Source organism: Cavia porcellus, unplaced genomic scaffold, assembly GCF_034190915.1.
Source record: "Cavia porcellus strain 051 isolate PalLab524CR breed Dunkin Hartley unplaced genomic scaffold, mCavPor4.1 scaffold_15, whole genome shotgun sequence".
NCBI lineage: Eukaryota > Metazoa > Chordata > Mammalia > Rodentia > Caviidae > Cavia > Cavia porcellus.
This window is the reverse complement of record NW_026947498.1, coordinates 48,404,067-48,425,394: the sequence shown is the minus strand read 5'-3', so window position 1 is coordinate 48,425,394 and position 21,328 is coordinate 48,404,067. Positions and strand designations below refer to the sequence as shown.

At 40.2% G+C, this 21,328-nt stretch overlaps 1 protein-coding gene across 4 annotated transcripts in view; it reads right to left on the bottom strand.

Annotated features, from left to right (window-relative positions):
• The window catches only part of Nxpe3 (neurexophilin and PC-esterase domain family member 3), a 62,940-nt gene extending 52,518 nt beyond the window's left edge, over nucleotides 1–10,422 (bottom strand). For 2 of the 4 annotated variants that reach the window (XM_003469284.5, XM_063224889.1), the window contains exons 1-3: nucleotides 10,266–10,422; nucleotides 7,290–7,472; nucleotides 4,281–4,565 (exon numbers count right to left, since the gene is read on the bottom strand). In XM_003469284.5, coding sequence (XP_003469332.1) covers nucleotides 4,281–4,373 — 93 coding nt within the window. In that variant the 5' untranslated portion in view covers nucleotides 4,374–4,565; nucleotides 7,290–7,472; nucleotides 10,266–10,422. Of the gene's footprint in view, nucleotides 1–4,280; nucleotides 4,566–7,289; nucleotides 7,473–9,742; nucleotides 9,902–10,265 lie in introns of those variants that run through there. The other 2 variants (XM_063224888.1, XM_023564858.2) reach the window with 2 other exon arrangements.
• Between the last annotated feature and the right edge of the window lie 10,906 nt (nucleotides 10,423–21,328).

Here is a 21,328-nt window from a genome sequence, read left to right as displayed (position 1 = left end):
ATCCCACAGCCACTCCTCGCCTCCACTCAGAAGGCAGCCACTGCAGATGTCCTCACCATGATCAGCAAGGAGCCAGCACAGGTAAGCTGCGGTCTGCACAGACAGGCACAACAGTGTAGTGACCAGACAAGAGACAGCACATTCGTGTGGACCTGCCTTTCTCATATATATAAGCAGCACCCCTCACTCTCATGGGGCCAGTCCATGCAACACCCTCATGCCACCACCCTCTTTTGCTGCACCATAAGCCTCAATGAGCCTTTTCTGATTTTATTGGTTTGTTTACTTGTTAATTCCATTTCAAGTAGACCAGGCTGAGCTAGTTGCACCAAGAACTGGTAACACAAGGGGCTACTTGTCCTCAAAACACATTGTAGTCAGAGAGCTGCTAAGACCTAGGACAGTGGTGGCAAACCTATGGCATGCACCTTATTTTTCTTTTAAGATAAACAATGTTAATATATGAGTGGTTTGGGCTGGGGATTTAGCTCAGTGGCATAAGCACCTGCCTTGCAAGTGCACGGCTGTGAGTTTGATCCCCAGTAACAAAAAAAAAAGAGTGATTTTTCTTTAAACTAAATCCATAATACTCAGGTTTAATTGCAATGCTGGCACTCTGTAATAAGTAAGTGGGTTTTGGGTTGTAGTTTGGGCACTCTTCTCCAAAAGGCTCACCATCACTGAACTAGGAACTGCTGGGAAAGCTGCAGAAGAGCTCTAGCTCCAGTACTGTGAACCGTTAAGAGAGCTACAAAGAGCTAAAAGAGTTGCTAACACCAAGAATTGAGAGCCACTGGCACTCAGAGCTCAGAGCTGTGACAGGCAGGGAAGAAGAAAGATATACTTTGCCTTTTCACAATTTCTTTCCAAACGGTCCCCACATACACACAAAATAAAGCCAGAGTAGACGGGTAACAATGAGGCTAAAGATGTGACTCAGTGGTAGAGTACTTGCTTAGTATACATGTAACATGTAAGGTTCTAGGTTTGATCCCCAGCATCAAAAAGTAGGGAGGGAGACTTAAACAAGCAATTCTCAAAAGAGGAAAAAAAAAAAAATATATATATATATATACACACAAACACACACACACACCCCTAAATGGCCAAGAAGAACACAGAAATGTGTTCAATATCATGAATCATTAGGGAAATACAATTAAAATAATGACTAAGAGACTGAGTCAGAAGGATCACAAGTTTAAGACCAACCTGTGTAGCTTAGCTAAAAATAAAAACAGGGCTAATGACGTAGCTCAGTGGTACTGCACTTACCTAAGATACACAAGGTCCTAGCCTACACACACATGCACACATGCACACACGCACATACACACCCTCGCAGTAAAACACGATCTCACGCCCATAGCAAAGATTATAATCAAAAAATATACATATAAATAAAGCCAGCTGAGGTCCCACACCTTTGTAATCCCAACATTTTGGTCAGCAGCCAGGCAAGTGGTGTACACCTGTGACCCTGGCCACTTGTAGGGCTGAAGCAGGAGGACTACCAAGAGTCCAGCCTGGGCTACACAGTGATTTCAGAGCCAGACTGAACTACACAGTGAGACCTTGGCTCAAAACACAAAACAAAACAAAATCCAACATTCTTATATGAAAGTTTAAGACCAGCTATATTGGCTGCATCATGAGTTTGAGGACAGCCTGGAACAGAGAGACTGCAACTCAAAAAACCAAATGATAATAAGGACTGGAAGCAAGTAGAAGAACTAGAACCATTGTGCACTGTTGGGGAGAATGAAAATAAGTGTAATTGTTACAGAAAATAGTATTGTGATTCTTAAAAGAATAGAATTACCACATGATCCAGAAGTTCTATTGTGGAAACACATCCCAAAGAACTGAAACAGAGTCTCAAAGAAGTATCTGTACATTCATCTTCATAGCAGCATTATCCACAAGAGCCAACAGGAAGCAAAGGGCTGGGGTTTAACTCAGTGGCCTAAGCGCCTGCCTAGCAACTGCAAGGTTGTGAGTTTGATTCCTGATACCAAAAAAAAAGAAAGCAAAACCCAGATGTTCAGCGATAGATGAATAAATTAATAAAATATGTTATGTACATATATATATTAAAGCATGGATAAAAACTTCATTTTTTTTTTTTTTTGAGACAGACTCTCACTATGCAGTTCAGGCTGGTCTCAAGCTCACTTTGTAGCCCAGGCTGGTCTCAAACTTGCAAGGATCCTCCTGCCTCAGCCTCTTGATTGCTGAGATTACAGGTGTATATCACCACTTCCAGTTTATTACTTCCTTTTTAAGGAATAAATAATATTTCTTTTTCTCTGTGTTTAGACAGAAGCATTACATAACCTTAAGGCCATTCTGCCGCATGCTACAACATGGATATACCTTGCAGGCATTATGCTAACATAAAAAGAGCTACAACAAAAAAGCCCAATGCCATAGGATTCCATTTCTATGCAGCACCTATAGTCATCAAATCCATAGAGATGGAAAATAGAACAGTAGGCACCAGTAACTAAATGTATGAAGCACTGGATGATTACTGTTTATTAGGTACAAAGTTTAAGTCTAGAAAAATAAAAAAATTCTGGGAGACAGAAGGTGGTAGTAGTTACACATAATGCAAATATACCACTTCATTAAATTGTATACTTACAAATGGTTAAAATGGTAAAGTATATGTTATGTCTATCTTAGAGAAACAAAGAATGATTCTATAACACCTGGATCCATTGCTCACAGCTTCCAGGCAGAATCCAACAGTGCAAACCAGCACCATCTTATCTGCAGCAACACGTGTAAGAGCAGGTTAAGCAAAGAAAAGAAGAACTCTTTTTAATACTTTAAAGCCATATGCAATAGGAAATCTTGAACAAAGCCACTTCACAGTCTTCAAGTATCTATCAATTTTTATTACAGATTGATAGAAATAAATCTGTAGGATTCTATGTGCTCTTTTCATAGTGAGATTAGATATTTCAGTAAAAAAAAAAAAAAAACACAAAGTGAATTCCCGTAGGAGAAATTTTTTTAAACCCTGTGGCTTAGCTTTTAGAGCAACTTGTGCTAATAAAATACAATATGCAAAGAAATGTCATCAAGTTAGACTTATAATCTAAGAAGCACCACAAACCAACAAACAAAAAGAACAGCAGAAACTACTCCAAAAATTTTTAAGATATACAAGTCATGGGAGAGCGTAGAAAGGGGAGAAACATTACTATGCATCTTGCTAGTGTCAAGCACTGAGAGATTCAGTAGTAAGGTTTCTGTCCGTGAGTGCAATACAGTCTTCCAGACTTATCAACTTCTTTGAAATACGCTAGCTTTTTGTCAGACGTCACCTAAAAGGTCTGCTCTTAAAGAAGCTTTTCTCTCCTCATTGTAACCCTAACTCCCTTCCTTTCTGTACAGCACTTTTCATAATTTCTTTTATCAGTATGCTATACTATATGATTGTGACTATTACTTATTAAGGGATAAGCATCCCTGAACTGAGATCCAACATGGTCTGAAATCTCAAACTTTTTGAATGTTTAGGTTTCAGAGTTCTTATTCTCAGATTTTCAGATTAGGGATGCCCAACTGGTAAAGTCTACACAAAATTCCAAAACCAAAAACCTTTAATGTCACAATCTAAATATGCCTCTTTTCTTTATAAAGTACAACAAAAACCTACAAAATCTGAAACACTTCTGGTCTGAGGTACTTCAGATAAGAGATACACAATTTGTATTTTTTCACCCATGCACACTCCAAATATGAACTCCATAAGTACAAAAATCGTATCTGTCTTCTTTGTCACCTGGATACCCAGTAATGAGCACAATATGTGAGCACTACGAACACTCAAATTCTTACTGAATAAATGAAAAGAAGAACTGTGCCAAGTGTGGTGATATGAACATATAATCCCTGCAATCTGGGAGGCTGAGGCAGGAGGGTCACAGGTTCAAGGCCAGCCTAAGCAACTGAGTAACTTAGCAACATCCAATCTCAAAACTTTTTTAAAAAAAAAAATTTTTAAAGGGCTGGGACATATCAGTGTGAAGAGCATAAGTTTAATCCCTAGTACTGGAAAAACACATATATATATATATATATCTCACTTCACAAACTTAATTTGTTCCATGATTTTGGAAAAGATAGCCACATTTATGTTTGTGCAGGAGAGATTGCTGCGGTTGTGTTTGTCACCCAATGTAGAGTCTGCAAACAAAAACAAATTTTATCAAGCACTTTTGTTTGTGAGCCAAACTATTCACAAATGGAATGTATTGAGCACTCACCTCTACCTGAGTCACATTGATGACAAGCACCACCACCATCAACACTGCAAGCAGACAGCAGAAAAGCCGTACTTTGAAGAAACTGATCCACATTGTCTGGCTGTGTCCTGACCACCCATGGCCGACATCATACTACCTTCACTCCTCAAAGCTCCATGTCTTTCTCTGAGATGCAGGTGAGCTTTCAGTTTCACTTGCTTCTGTCCTTCTAGCAGCCTTAAGAGTTCTTTGGGTAGAGGAGCAACTGTGGTTTATTGAAAAAGCAAATTCTTCTTTTACAAATTCCTTCAAAGAGGAAAAATAGGAGAACATCACCAACTGCAGCAGACAAGGGTATAGTAAAAGCAAAGGAAAAACACATATTCTCTTCCTGAGCTTTGTAACAGCTAAGTCACAGAGAAAGCAAACAGCCAGAACACAGTAATACTCCACTTCCCCACAATTAGCTTCCTTTCCCAGCCCCAGGCTATGTAAATAATGTTAACTTTTCGAGAACTAAGAAGAATATTTTCACACTCAAAAATTCCAAAATAAAAGTAAACTTCAACAGAAATCTAATTAAATAAAGTCACTTCCTTTTCCTTAAAATTCAAATTATATAACATTACTATATTAATTTTTTTTTTTTTTGTCTTTTTCCTTTTTATCGGTACCGGGGATCGAACTCACGATTGCCTGCTTGCAAGGCAGACGCTTATGCCGCTGAGCTAAATCCCCAGCCCCATTAATGATATTTTTAAAATATCAAGAGAAAACTTTGTACTGTATGTGGAGCTCTGGAATATTGTGCAAATCACCCCAACACTCTGGAAATAAAACAAGCACCACCTTACTCTTATGGCAGAAATAAAAAACACCCTTGTGTTCTTGGCTCTTCCATTACACATATGATTCTCAGTCTCCCACTAAGTAAATAAAAAGGATCAGGAAGAAATGATAGCTCTGCTGAAGATTTAGGAGACAAGAGTTATATTTGGGGAGTAGGCAACAGGATACCAACTCCTTTATCACACATGTTAAAGACAAAGGACTTCAGTGTCTGCCATTCCTAACTGTTCTCTTATGTAACAAATTGAAATACTTTCTCCACTGACACAAGCAGAGAAGTTATTAGTATTTTGCTCCCATGGAGAGTAGAGTGTAGAGGTAAAAGTGGAAAGGGTATGTAATCATGACACAGAGTATCTCAGCTGCTCCCTTCAGCTTTGTGTTTTGTGAACCAGCAGGCCTCCTATTCTCTCACTCCCTCTGTCTACCATTCTCTTCTTTTTTTTTTTTTTTTTGTCTTTTTCCTTTTTATTGGTACCGGGTATGAACTCGGGACTGCCTGCTTGCAAGGCAGGTGCTTATGCCACTGAGCTAAATCCCCAGCCCCTACCATTCTCTTCTTATAAGAATCCTTCCTTAACTCAAGATTCAGAAAGGAGATAAGATTGAGCTATTCACAAGTTCTCTAAACTCAAAATTCCCAGAGAACTATTTTCACTTCTTAACTGATCTCTATTTGTATTCCTTGTCTCCCAGGTAGGCTATAACAATTATGACTACATTTTTTTAAAAAAACAGAAAATAGGGGCTGGGGATTTAGCTCAGTGGCATAAGCACCTGCCTTGCAAGCAGGCGGTCGTGAGTTCAATCCCTGGTACCGATAAAAATGAAAAAGACAAAAAAAAAAAAAAAAAACAGAAAATATGTATCCAAAAGGAAAAAACGATAATACATCAGGCTTTTAATTTCCTCACAGTACTAAATAACTTGCATACATTACATGGCATACATTAGCTCAACAATCTATGTAACAAATAATTACAAAAGTTCTCTCTATAATATCATGTACTGTACCAAGAACCAGAAATTCCCTTGAGAAGTTTATACTCGCACTAGACAAAGGTTCCCTTCTTAAAGAGGAATAAAGGCTAGACATGTGGATCAGTGGAAAAGCAACATGCTAGAGGCCCCTACTTGATCCAGAGGGGAGGGAAGAGGCAGGGACAAATAGGGAGGGCAGAAAGGATGGATGTCACGCACTATGAAAAACACCTTATTACCCCCTCAACCATATCCCTCTCCAATAGCAAGGCACACACCCACCCTGAAATGATTAAATGCTAAGAAGGAAATCACTGTAAAATAGAGAATAACTCTGTCACCAGTATCCCAAATTTTCTGCTAAAAAAAAAATCCTCTCCAAGAATTGGCCATTAAAAATCACAGCTTTCCCTAATGGTCAGCGGTTTTTTTCACCAAAGATGATAAAACAGAGGAAGTTAGCTGCACCATGGACAGGTGTACATGGTCTGTGGGTTGTGTGGATGCCACCAATGTAGAGAGTGTCAGTGTGGTTCAGGAGGCCAGCAGCAGCACAGAGGTGGTCAGTGACACAGAAGGAGGACAAAGGGCAGCAGATTCACAACTAAAGGAACTATAGAGGGCTATAGCTGGCAATGCAAAAAGTCCCTCAGAGCTAGAGACTTTTTTTGCCCTTAATTATGCAAGGAAAAGCCCCGATCTCCTGCTTTAAGCAAGCAGAGCACTGACATTTGAGAGATCAACTTGTGTACCAAAGCAGACACCGTTTGAGGTATGCTAGATAGATCTTTTTAAAAGATATATTAAAAATAACGCTGAGAAGGTTCTATTTTCTTCTTTATCCATGTTTTAATTTTTTGCCAAAAAATAAAAATTTAAAGAAAAAAGGTAATTTCTATAAGTAAAAGCTAAACTTCAGCCATAAAGAAAAACAAGGCACTAAATATAAAGAAAAACAATTCAAGTTAAAATGAAAAATTTTAAGTTAAAAAAAAAAAACCTGTAGAGGTTTCTGTTTTTCCTGCAAATATAAAACCTAGACATTATCACATGAAAACTAGTTGAAAGGGGAGTAGGAAATTCACTTCACTTGGTATCTCAACTCACCTTAGAATCAAAGATACTAGTGCTGGACAGGAATTCTAGAAAAATATTTTCAGATCAAACAAAAACTAAAATATATACTTCAGTGTAATTTACCTTTTTCCAAAATTTCCCACGGAGAGATACTTATTGGAAAGAATGTAACAGTTTAAAATAACTTTTCTTCCAGCATTAAATTCTGAACTGAAGTGATCATGACCAGATCAACAGCCCATGATCTCTTCTTGCCATATCTGTACCACACACTGAAGCTTTTTGACTTTTATATCATTCTTCCTGCTGCAACAGAAATAAACACAGGATTAGAACGTTAACGATACTAAATATTATATAGAGGAAGTAAAGGAAAACCTATTAGAAAATAAGAATACAATTTTATAGGCAGAGTGTTATGCACACACTTAAGTACAATGTTGTGGAAGGGTAATGGAGACATTTATTTTTCTTACTAATACAAAACAGGATGGTTAACCAATACATTAACTTTGATCTGGGAAATCACTGCCAGACCTTTGCTGAAGGTAAAAACTTTATTGGCAATATGACATTTAACTGTAAAACAAAGCTAAAAGCTCCAAAAAATACATTTCTTAAAGATTACTTAATCATGTGGTGCAATGATCCATCCTCTCACTACTACAGAAAACAAGAAGTATCTGTATTACAATAAGTTTAAACAAAATACACAGTTCAAGGAAGCTAAGCTTGCACAGTCTTATTTTCAAGTCTTCTTTGACTTGGTGTCAGAATACCACTTACTCATGCCTTTTTAAGAACAAAGAGAAAGTAAAATTCATGGATGGTCTACAGGAGAAGCCCAGTTGTTGGGATTGTTCTGCCAAATTTTGATTAGGACTTCTTCCATGTCCAAGATACACAGAATCCAATGGCTTATAGCAACAACTCTTTACTTCATTAGGTACTTGATTACCTACTCTTATCTCACAAGAAGACTATAAAGTAGTTGCTTAGATTACCAGAAATTACAGATGTCAACATCACAAATGAAACATCTGAATTAACTGTAAAACAAAGACTCATTTGAGACCAGCTCCTTTATCAACCCCATTCACGATTAATACACCACAGGACACCTATACACCTTCCACTTCTGAGACTGCTTTCTAAATATTTTAACCTGTTATCCCCATAGTTGCAGTTGTACTCATCAGAGGAAGTATCTGAAATTTAACTCAAAATATGCACTCCCCTACATAAGAGTCAAAAATACAGATTTACATGGATGGAATGCAACCAAGCATAAATGATTGTGTTTCAAGCTTTTCAAAGAACAGATGTATTTCACAAAGTACTGAGTGAGATCTCCAGAATTAACAGAGTAAGATCTACACCTACACCCATCCAAGACCAGAACAAGAATGAGTCAAACACGTAAGAGTCAATCCTTGAAGGAAAATGAAGTTAAAAAAAGTAATATGCCAGACTCATTTCCAGATTCCACTTTCATGTATCCCACCTCAATGCCCAAAGTGCTGACTCACCTAGACCTTCTCTTGCCCTTCTTACACAGCAAGCCTCAATCACTGAAGGAGAGTACAGTAGCATTTGAAGAAATAATAAATTTACTTAAATACGTCATATATAGGACAAAGTGCTATAAGAAAAAATAGGGCATGTTGATGGATCACAGTTCTCAAACCTGCATGTACATTAACGACCACTGTAGAAGCATTTAAAAAATACCAGTGTTTAAGGGACCTCCTGACAAATTAAATCATGTGAGAATAGGCTTAAGAAACAATTTTTTTTTTTTTTTTTTTTTGGTCTTTTTGAGACAGGGTCTCTCTATGCAGTTCAGGCAGGCCTTAAGCTCACTTTGTAGCCCAGGCTGGTCTCGAACTCGCAACGCTCCTCCTGTCTTGGCCTCCCGAGTGCTGGGATTACAGGCATAAGCCACCATGCCCAGCAAGAAACAATTTTTTAAAGGTCACTAGGTAATTATAATATACCATCGAGTAGGCGAATCACTAGTTTACTATGGCCAAGAGTGTTGTTAATAAAGAATGGCCTTTCTGCAAAGAGTTTTGAATGTCATCTCAGGACAACCCAATTTTCGGGCAAGAGAGACATCACCCCCACTTCAGTAACCTATCCTCCCCCTTCCTTTCCCAGTAGTAAATAACAGCACTTTATCAACCTCAGAGAGACTGTGAGGATAACAGACACAGAAACAAGATACTAAACACAAAGGAAAGCACAACCCAAACACTGTAAAGCAATAGTATGATGCTGACTCCACAGACTGGAATCAATTAATTATTAGGGTCTGGGAGTCCTGCCAACTCAAAACCCACCCTGAAGTTCCAAAAGGTAGTTAGTAGCAGGGAGGGTGTGGGGCATCAGAGCAGTGTGATTCTTTATCTCCAGGTCATTAACAACAATATTTTAGAGTAAATAGTGAAAAGTGACATAAATAAAACTACAATTTCCTCTAGATGTTGCATAACTCGAGAACCCTCTTGGCACCACCATCCCACCAGTCTTCAGTGAAGGAGGATGCGCACCGAGCCAGCGTTTCCGCATCGTACCTTGCAAAGTCACACTCGTTTCTCCCCATACGACCTGAATCTGATGTGCCAAAACCGGCTAAGTAGATCCGTGCAGTCAAGAGGCGGCGGGCGCCCGGAGTAGCGCGGAGCCCGCAGACAGGGCTACACGGGCGGCACAACCAAGAGTCCCAAGACGGAGAAGGGGCGGCACGGCACAGGGGTCCCGAACAGCCCGGGGTCGCACGTCCCGGAAGCCGAGGCTGTAGATGCTCAGCCCAACCCCGCCCTCCCAGGGCCAGGGCTCGGGCTCCTTCTGTCCCAAGCTGCGGCACCAGGGGCTCCAGCACTGCCTGCCTCCGCCTTGGCGCGGCCCGGCCCAGGCAACACTGACGCCCTCAGCTCGGACCCCCGAAGCCGCAGGCCTCCTGCGTCCGGCCGGGGACTCGGGCCCAAGCTCGAAGGAGGGCTCCGCAGCCCACGCGCGCGCGAGGAGCCAGCCAGGGGTCGCTCTGGCGACGGGGCCAGCCGGGTGCCCTCACACAGCCCGTAGCTCCACACTCACCTTCACACCCCACCACCTGCCTTCTGCTCTCGGGCGGGATGCAAACACCCCGCCCGCGGCCGCAATGCCAGGCCGCCAGGCCACTGCTTCCCTAACCGCCGCGTCGCCTCACCCCCGACCCCCGACTACGATTGGCCGAGCTCCGGACGAGGCGGGTCGATGATTTTGATTGACAGCTGCGCGCCGAGCGCTGAGCCCAGCAGCCCAGACTCAGGGTAGGCGCTAGTCAGGCGTAGTGGGTGCGTCCCACCGCGCGGGGGACTTGCGGCTCCGGTCCTCCGCCGGCGGTTCCGCGCCTCTGCAGACCCTGTGCCTCGCGACCTTGGGACAGCAGCTTTTCCCTAGAGCATCCGCCTCAACCTTTTTTCTTTGCCAGGAAAGTGACCACAATCGGAGGTGATCCCGCTTTAATGCCCTTCACGGGCAGCAGCAGTGAAATTTATGGTTCCAGAGAAACACAATTTGCTAAACGCGAGCATGCAAATGATAGGTCCTTGATTCTTCCCTTGCTTTGAAATTACTCAACTTCCATCCACACTGGAAACAACTCTCATATGTTGTGACTCTCTTGGCAAAAATGATGAATCCTCCTCCTCCATAAAATTTTGTTACCCAGCTTTAAGTACCTCCGACAAAAAGCCAGGACCCCATATATGAAATTGAGGAACTGAAGACAGTCGGCAGCACTTTCTGGAGACATGAGCATTCACTGGCTGCTCTGTTTCTCAGAATTGTAGGAGCCCCCTGGGATTAAACATTTAATGGACCAAAAGAAGCCAGAGAGGTAGGCCTATTATCCCAAGGTTGAAGAAGAGTAATTAACATGAATTACAACTGACATTAATTATTTTCATATTTCTTGACCACAGTGGACTCTCTGTGTTCCTTCCTTCGGCTGTTTCACCGCAGGCCTGCATGCATGAGTAACCCACGGGCAAAGGGAGTCATGGGAAGCACTGCCCTGCCTGGTCTCCTCCATGAACCCTTTCATTCTTCCTGGAGGACAGAAAGCCTTCTGGGGGCTTTTATAGTCATAAAAGGGTTTTCATGCCTCTGTTCCTAAGGAAGCCCCCATTTGCTGAATCCCTGCTTCAATTATACTTCATGTTCCAAGTAGGTGGACCCATACTTGTCAGGTTGGCTAAAGAATGTTAAATATACAAGATATGATCTCTGGCTCATAGCTTTGACTTCATTAACCCCATTCACTCTCAAGCACTCTCACTTTTAATCCTGAGCCATCTGAGTGCTCTTCTCCACACAAACCATCAAGTCAAGAAGAGCCTGGAGCGAAATATTCCCAGCCCTGAAAAAAAAAATAACCTCCAGCCCAGATTGATATACCCTGAAAATCTGTCTCTAAAAATTAATGGAGAAACAAGATGCTTCCAAGACAAAGGAACTTGGGGAATTCGGAACCACAAATCCAACTCTACAGAGAATACTGCAGGGCATTCTAGAAAGAGAAAAAAGTACTAGGATTCCAGGAACAGTGGCAGAGAAGCTGCAATAAATGGAGCAGAAAACAAAGTGAAGAAGATAAGCAGACAACAGATGCCAAAAAAAGAGCAGAGAAGGTTGGTTATGACTTCTAATATAGATGGCCTTGATACACTAAATTTAAAAAAAAAAAAAAAGAACCACAGGTGGAGTAGATCAGGAGGCAGAGTCCACTGAGATGCTATTTATAGGAAATACAATTAACATGAAAAAGAGTACATGGACTGAAAATCAAATGTGAGAAAACAATGCTCTATGTGACAGAGAACCAGAGAGTAATAGGGGCAACTAGACTAGTATTTGTGGAGAGGTTGGAAAGACAAGCTTTAATAGGTAAAGGAATACAATTAGAGATCAAGTCCAGGAGAGAGAAGGTTTGGAACCACTTAGGTAAATAGCAGGTTGTCTTCCATCCCTCACCCAATTTAAAACCAAGGGTCTTGGTGAGACCCAAAAATGCACAGTGTACCCTAGGGAAGTGAAAGGGGAGGGAGAGTCATAAAAAAGATGGCAGAAGATATTGTTAATAGTGTATCAGGGTTTAAAACCCACATTACTCGCACCACTCTGCTTAGACAGATTTTATTCTTTTTTTTTTTAATTTAGATTTTATTCTGTCCCAGTTTGTCTACTTGCATTAGATTTGAGGGCACAGACAGCTATCCAAAAAGGATATAGCATAGTAATCATCTTTAATTTCCTGTTATCTTAATCTGGAGCCCTGTATAACTTATACTGTTTTATCATGACTGATCTTAGTTAAATTGGGTTTGTTTGAATGCTGTTTGGTATCGACAGATTTTATTCAAAACTGATATGATTGATAGTACCAAGTCTGAGAGTATAGGCAACTACATTGAAGATGACAAGTCTCTACACATTCTGGTTTGATAACTGCCTGCTTTTGAAGTTTTATACTATATATAAAGTTGTGTTTTTATTAACACTGTTATGTACTAATATATTCAATTATACTATGTCTGATGATATAGCCAATTCTATTGAAGGTAACAAGAAACAACACAGGAACTATGGTAGAACTCCTTGTACAATGGTCTTATATGTCTTTTTTGTTTGTGTTTATAGAAATATGTTTTGTTTTGTCTTGCTTTGTTTTGTTTCTCCCTCTAATATAGAAAGGATAGAAATACATGTTAAGACTCATGCATGTGTAGAATCTATAAACAGTTTATGAGAACTGATCTTATGACACATGATGAAATGAACAAATACTTTGAAGAAAAAGAGGTACTAAGGTACCCAGTGTTGATCCTGGAGTGTCGTAATATGAAACCCAGCAATGGTATTATTATTTGTTCAGAGTGATATTAGCCTGCTTGGGTTTGTTCAATCTCAACATAATTGAAGATATGGATAACTGCATGTATGTTTAAGTGTATAGGATTGATAACCATATTTCTAAGTTTTTGTTGGATAGTTGAACAGAACTGCTTGCAGTCTCACTGTTTGAATCCCCACTTTTTATGCTCCACGTTAGTATCTTGAATAACTATTTGTAAGAGAACGATCTGTAATCATCAACTAGTGATTTCTTACTGTTTATTTTTTTGTTTGAAATTATGTATTATTTCTACCCGTTTTCTGTTTTGTTTAGTCTTTCTTTAAATAAAATTTTTTTTAAAAAAGAGGCCATGCATGGTGGCACATGCCTGTAATTTCAGCACTTGGGAGGCTGAGACAAGAAGATCACTGCAAGTTCAAGGCCAGCCTGGGCTACAAAATAAGTTCTAGGCCAGCCTAAACTACATAGTGAAACCCTGTCTCAAAAAAGATCAAAACAAAAAAGAGAGAGCTGGATAGGTATTTCTGTGCAAGCTCTTGTTGCTATCCCCGGTACCACAATAAATAAATGAATAAATAAATTTAATTAATAAAAATTAAATTCTTATTTAAAAATTCTGCATCTAATGAATGCATCACTTCAATTTTTAGTTTCTTTAACATGTAGTGAGAACTTCAAGATATTTATGAAGCCTTATAAATGCAAAATAATTTTAAATTTTTATAATTTTTCTCTCTGACCTTTGATAATATTCTTGCTTTTCTAACTTAATAGCTCTTTGTTATTGTTATCGTTGTTGAACTCTTTTCTGTTTCTTTTTAGTGCATATGTATAGTATAGAATAGTGGTTTATTTGGGGTAATTGGCACATGCATATAACATATCTTGACCATTTGCAATCCCTTTACCCTTCCCTCCCCCAATCCCTACCCTGTCACCAAGAGTCTGCCTTCCAGTTTTCTATCAACTCTCCTTTATTTATTTATTTATTTATATTTTAGGTTTCTCATATAAGAGAAACATATGCAATATTTAGCTTTCTGAGTGCTTTATTTCACTCAGCATGATTTTCTCAAGTTGCATCAGTGTTCCTCTAAGTGACAAGATTTCATTGTTTCCTATGGCTGAATGATGCTCTGTTGTGCATGTATACCATATTTTCTTTACTTATGCATCTGCTCACAGGCATCCAGGTTGTTTTCTGAGCTTAGCTATTGTGAATTACACTCCTAGAAACACAGGTATGCATGTCTCACTACAGTATAGCATCTTTTGTTCTTTCAGGAATAGACCCAGCAGAGGTATGTCTGTGTTAAATGGAATCTCCATACTGATTTCCATAGCATTGTGCTACTTTACATTTCCACCAACAATGTAAATTCGTTCCTTTTCCTCTTCTCATTCTTACCAGTATTCATTGTTTTTCCTGTTTTCGTGACAGCCATTCTGACTGGGGTAAGAGAGACTCTCAAAATTGTTTTGATTTGATTTGCATAAAATCATTGTTTTAAATTTAGACATAATGCTCTAAATTTAAAACAATGGTTAAAGATGTTGAATGTGAATAACAGATTGATTTAAAGTACTTTAACCTTTGGTCACCCCAGAGACTTAGTGCTATCCTAGGCCATCTGATTGTTTGTTCTGGAGGAAGCCTTACAAATGCATTGTGTTTAAGGTAATCAATGCAGTACCTTGAGTCTCAGTGAAATGCCGCTGAGACAGCATGAGATGCCTTGTTAAAATGTGTCCAAAGAATAGTAAACATGAAGACTACACACAGCCAGAGACATCCCTGGGATAAACAATTAAGTTATCACTCATCTGGACTTTCCCTGTCGAACATCTGCTTCTGTTTAATCAGGGCTTCAGCCCTAGAGTTTGTTGGCCACCCCACCCCATCCCATAACTTTGTCTCTCTCGTTTTCTTTTCATCTGTTGCGCCTTGTTTTGGGAACCTGTCTTCTCACAAAAACCAATATTTTGGCACCTGAATAGTGACCTGAGAACAAAAGTAGTCTTCAAAATTTCAGGAAAGGATTTCAGTGGCTAGTGGAACCTGAGAAGAGTGAACAGGTAAGTAAGCCTGGTGTCTGGGATTTTTGCATCACATTTATAATAGGAAATTCTCTGTCTCAACAAGAATATATTTAGGTTCTAAAAACTTTGTTGAAGAACTTGGGAGTTTAAAGTGAAACCACAATCTTTCACTAAATTGTTTCCCTTAATAAGAAAACATTATTATTGGTTTGAACCTAAGGGACATAATGTTCTAAATTTAAAACAATGGAGATTGGTTATGAAAGCTTTGAAATGTGCTTATGAGCAAAGGAATTATATTCCTTTACATGGTTGGTCTTTGTGTAATTTAATAGCTTTGGCTTTAGTGTAGAGGATCATCTGGACAGCTCTCCTTAAATAAAGAGCAATTTCCTCCACTTTAGCTAAACCTGGTCCTGTCTCCATGTTCTGATATGAACAGAGCTGGCTAAACTATTTTCTTTTCCCTTCAATTGGCTCTATGCAATGTAAGTAGATCGAGCTGAGGTGCTATTGTGTAATCTTTGAACCAGGCAACAGTGACTTTTTCCCAGCCTTAGTGTTTCCCTCTAAGTGGTTAGGTGAGCAGGATGGCAGAGCCACACAGCCCCAGGGCTATTACTGGGTTTGAGACGTGTATGGTTTATGTCTGTGGCCCCCAGGCCTCATGAGTTTGCATTGTGCATTTGTGATGGTTCATTGTCTAGTGCTTGGATTAATGGTGTCAGTGCTCCACCTACAAAGGGCTGGAGCCAGGATGTGATGTAATGGCAGGAAGAAGGTGTGTCTTGCTCTTTCCTGGTTCCTGCTTGCTGTTTGTAACTGCTATGAACTGCGGCCCAGCCATGCCCACCTGCTTTGGAGCCAACTGAGTACGGATTGAAACCTCCAAAAACTGTAAGAAATAAACCTTTCCTTTCCCAACCTTGGGCTTCAGGTAATTTGTCTCTATGATGAGTAAAAAGTGACTACAACAGAATTTGGTACTGAGAGTGGGGTTGTTTGCTGTGACTATACCTATGTTTCTTGAGAGGCTTTAGAAATGGCTTGTGGGCAGAATTTGGAAAGGTTTGGACATGTCACCTGTCTGCATAGAGCTGGGGCAGCTTAGGCTGTTCTATAGAAGAGATACTGGTCAGAGCTCAGGAGACTAGAAGGCTGATAGCCTGATGGTAAAGATCAGGCTTGGGAGGTTTCTGCTGGGAAGAAGGACTGCATTGGTTGTTGGACTCCCCATGATGTATTTTATGGCTTGGCAGAAAGTTTGTCTGTATTTTGCTCCTGCCCAGAGACTTTGCCTGAGACTGAGACAAAGGGCAATGGACTGATTAATCTTGAAAAAGAAATTTAAAAGCAATTGAACCTTGAGGCTGTGGCATGGCTATTGTTGGGGGCTTTTAGCCAGCTTCACATTGCAAATCAAGAGCAAAGAGCCCAGCAGGATAATTTACAATGCTGTGAGTTTGGCCAGAAGGAAAATTCCAGGAAGGCTGTGGATTGTGAAGACAGAGTTGAGATTTTGATTGTTGAGGGGAAACAGAGAGATAAGAAAGATGGCCCTGGGGCATCCCAGGGAGCGGGTCCCCACTCTTTCCAGCCTCACTGCAAAGGTAAAAGAATTTGCTCAGAGGAGAAAACTGCAGAGCACCAGATTCCAGAATGGTGACAGAGGACACATGAGATTCCAGAATGGCAACAGAGGCCACATAAGGTTCCAGAATGGCAGCAACATAGAGAAGCTTTGCCTCACAATCAGGTAAACAGAGCCCTGTGATCCAGGCAACTGATCCCTACAGCCAAGAGAGAGAAAAGCCTGGCTACTGCTTCAGCTGGCAGCAGACCTTGGCAGCATCCACAAAGCACTGATTTTAGGTGCAAGGAAAATGCATGAATTCTGAGGGTAAAACGGTTTCCACCTCGATTGCAAAAGGCCTGGGAGGCCAAACAGTGTGCCCCTCAGAGGGCTATTTGTGAAAATGCAAGGGTGAAGCCAAAGGTGCAGTTCTGACCCCAGAAGTTTGGAAAAGCCAGGAAAGTAGATGATACAAGGAAAGCTGCAAAAAGCGAGCAGAGAGGATTTAAGAGAAAAGCTATGGGAGCTGAAATCCCTGGAAGTGCCATGCAAGTGGAATCACCCAAGCCTTTTGGAGCTTGCAACCAGATTGTTTCAGATGCTGAGCATGGCTCTAGGACTTAATGTTTGCCCTGCTGGATGTTGGACTTGCTTTGTTTCCAATGCTTTCTGTTCCCCTGTTTGTAATTTTTGGAATGGTAATGTTTATCTTGTGCCTTTGCATTTCAGAAATGTTTAACCTTGTTTCATTTGTATAGGGGTTACAATTAACAGTTTGCCATAGATCATATAGGAGACATGGGACTTGGACTTTTTAGCAATGATGAAACTGTTAGGACTTTGGCAACTCTTGGAGGTGGACTAAATGTCTTTTGGCAACTTTTGGAGATGGACTAAATGTACATGAGTCCTGGGGGACAGGGGTGGAATGTCATGGCTTATGTCTGTGGCCCCCAGGCCTCATGAGTTTACATTGTGCATTTGTGATGGTTTATTGTCTAGTGCTTGGATTGATGGTGTTGGTGTTACACCCACATAGGGGTGGAGCCAGGATGTGATGTAATGACAGGAAGAAGGTGTGTCTTGCTCTTTCCTGGTTCCTGCTTGCTGTTTGCAGCCGCCATGAACTGCAGCCCTGCCATGCCCACCTGCATTGGAGCCAACTGAGTACGTATTGAAACCTCCAAAAAGTGTAAGAAATAAACCTTTCCTTTCCCAACTTGGGCTTCAGGTATCTTGTCTCAGCAACAAGTAAAAAAGTAAGACAAGCCTTGAGATAAGTAGTTATGGCTTCCCAAGGCAAAAAAAGTTTATACATCAAACTGAGAAACCACCCCTTAAACATTAAATGCTACTTAATTGTGTTATACAGAGTAATCTTTCTGCAGACCCTCTCTACATATTGCAGAGGTGCTTTCTGGCCTCCTAATTAACTCAACTCACATAATTCCCACCATTCTTACAGTTTCTCATCCTCTTAACTACTCCCTTCTTCATGAATTAATGAAATCCTGGTTAGGCCCTGGATCGAGGCCTTTGTCCCATGAACCCTCATCTGTACTAGACTCAGGATCCCTTGGCTTCCCTTAACTATAAATATGTCTTAGTATCTTTATTCTCACTTGGGTTGCATTGGAGATTGTAGTCTAAAATTAATTCACCAGGATTCCAATAAGGTTTCCATGGGATTACAAATATAAACTTCCTGGACTATGACGAAGACAAAAACAAGGCCTCCATATTTAAAACCTATGCAGCTTGAATCAGAACAGATTTCACTGGATGGGAGAAATGCTAAGGGCAATGACAATTCCAATTCTGAATCGAATAATAGTTTTCCTGAGGAGACTTTACTACTTCAGGATCAGGGACCAATTACAGAGGATGAAGGGAGACATGATTCTTCTAGAAACCTTTCCACTACTTTGAAACCTACCTTACCACTGACAAGCCAGTAGAATCTGACTTTCCTCCAGCACTTCCTTTAGTGTCCTAGGCCTATCTTGTGGCACCATCAACCTCAATACATGATAAATTTAGACCTTTTCTAGATCCATCTCACATGACAGTTAAAATCTTTGCCAATGACCAAGGTAAATTAGATGCTTGTCAAGCTTTTGTTATGTATCCAGTCACTATTACCCAAGTGTCAGGAGATCAGCAAAATCCCCAAGGTTACATTAAATTTGAACATAATCCATTACCTTTTAAAACTATCAAGGAATTAAAACAAGTTTATGTATCTTATGGTATAAACTCTCCTTAAACTTTTGGGTTAGTTTTGGGATTGGCTCAGTCTGAATGTTTGATTCCCCGAGACTGGAAAATAATTGGGCAAATGGTTCTTGGTTCCCTTGAATTTCTTCAATGTAAAACTTTTTGGAAAGGTGTAGAATTGACTGCCTGATGCAACAAGCATGCTAACCCTCTAGTCTCTTTTTCTGATGATCAACTCACTGGTTCTGGGGATTAGTTTGGAATAAATCAGCAGCTATAATATGATGCTGCTATTGTTCAGACAAGGATATATTGTTTAAAGGCATGGGAAAAGATTGCCCTCACTGGTCACACAGTTCCATCAGAGGTCAACATAATTCTAAGTGCTAATGAAACTTATGTAGAATTTATAGTTACATTAAAAGAAGTACTCCAAAAAACAGTATTTCAACCAGATTAGAGGGACCTGCTATTGCAAATGTTGTTCTTTGACTGTGTTAATTCAGAATTCAGGGGCTAGGGATTTAGCTCAGTGGCATAAGCACCTGCCTTGTAAGTGTGCAGTCATGAGTTCAATCCCCGGTACCAATAAAAAAAGAAAAAGACAAAAAAATTCAGAATGCAAAAATGATCATAAGGCCATCAAAAACTCAAGGCACCACTTTAAATGAGCGTATAAAAAAGCCGGTTAGCATATTGAATCAGAAACTTTTAAGGACAAATTACTTGCAGCTGCATTAAAAGAGACTGGCCCATTTGCTCCAAAAACTAGTAAATGTTTTGGATGTGGAAAGATCAGCCATAGGAAAAAGGAATGTAGGGCAGGAAAATCAAAAACAGGGAATCAAGCCAAGCAGAAACCTGACCTTTCAGGCAAATCTTCACCTTCCAACGACTGTCCAAGATGCCAAAAAGGAAAACACTAGGCTAATAGGTGCTGATCAAAGTATCATAAGGAGAGCACTCTTTTGACTCCTCTAGGGAACTTCCAGTTGGGCCCATCCTGGGGCCCAATGACAGATAATACAGGGAATCATCAAACCTTTCCTGTCAGCAATGGTTACAACAATGCTGTAGCACAGTCAATGATTCCCTTGATGCCACCAGTGATAGAGCAACCTTAGATATTCCCTCTAAATAAAATGTTATGCTATCTACAGCTTTAGGAGTTCAAAAAGTTAAAATAGGAATTTATGGGCCATTGCCGTCAGGGACCGAAAGTCTGTTAATGGGAAGACATAGCTTCTAAAGCTATGTAAATTCTAAAGGAATAATAGTTCAAATAGGCATAACTGATTCTGATTATAAGGATGAAATTCAAGTAATGCTGCAAACATTGCAACCATTCCAAATAGAAGGCAGAGATCAGATAGCTCAGCTATTGCTCCTTCCTTACATTAAGGGCTGTGCTGCTCCAGGAAAAGGCAGGAGGTTTTGAAAGCATAGGGAACAAGATTTTTTGGCATACATATATATTGTAAACCCAAATATCAAATTCAGTCATCCAAGTATTGTAATCCTCTTTTTAGTTTTCCTCACAATCCAAAAAGTTATTGAGACGTTATTGGAATCTCAGCAAATTAATTCCAATCTAACACCACCAGTGCAACTCACAGCAAGAGTAAAAACACCAAGACGTATTCTAAGTTAAGGGCAGCCAAGGGGTCCTAAGTCCAATCCTCATGAGGATGTGAGGGACAAGGCCTTGATCCTAGGTCTCTCCCAGAATTTATTATCTTGTGAAGAAAGGGTGTGGCTCAGGGATGAATTATGGTGAGGATGGCAGGAATTACATGAGTAACTGGAGTTGGCTGGTCAGGTGCAAGATTGGCATCTCTGTAAATTGCAGAGATAAAGATATGCAGCAGGATCAATTTATATAATCCAATTAAGGTAGCAGTGGAATTGTTTTGGGGTCTATTGCTTAGGTTTCTGACATGCAAACTCTTGTACCCTGAGGAGTCATAGCCTCTTATCTTGAGGCTCCTATCCAGTTGACATTCATGGAGCTATTTGCTCTAACATCTAGCCAGCTCATATCTTTATTGTAAGGAGAACACTATGCAAGGAAACAGGGCTGTCTGTTGGCTATAGAGATTGCATATTTATACCTTGGCTAGCCTATTTGCAATGCTTAGAGCCAGCTGAAAAGAAAAGAAAATACTCTAGCCAGCTTTTTAACATATCAGAAAATGAGTCTCCAAATAATTAAAGTCACAGTAATTGTTTTGAATTCAAAGGGAGTCACTGGAGCTGTCTCTCACATTTATATAGAAGATAAGACCTCAATAACAATTGAAGAATGCAGAAAAAGTGTTTTATTGGATTGGTAAATATGGGAGTAGGTGTATCCATAATATTCTGACAACACTGACCTGAACATTGGTTTATAATGCAAGTACCTATGCTTTTCTCAGGGGTAGGGAAATG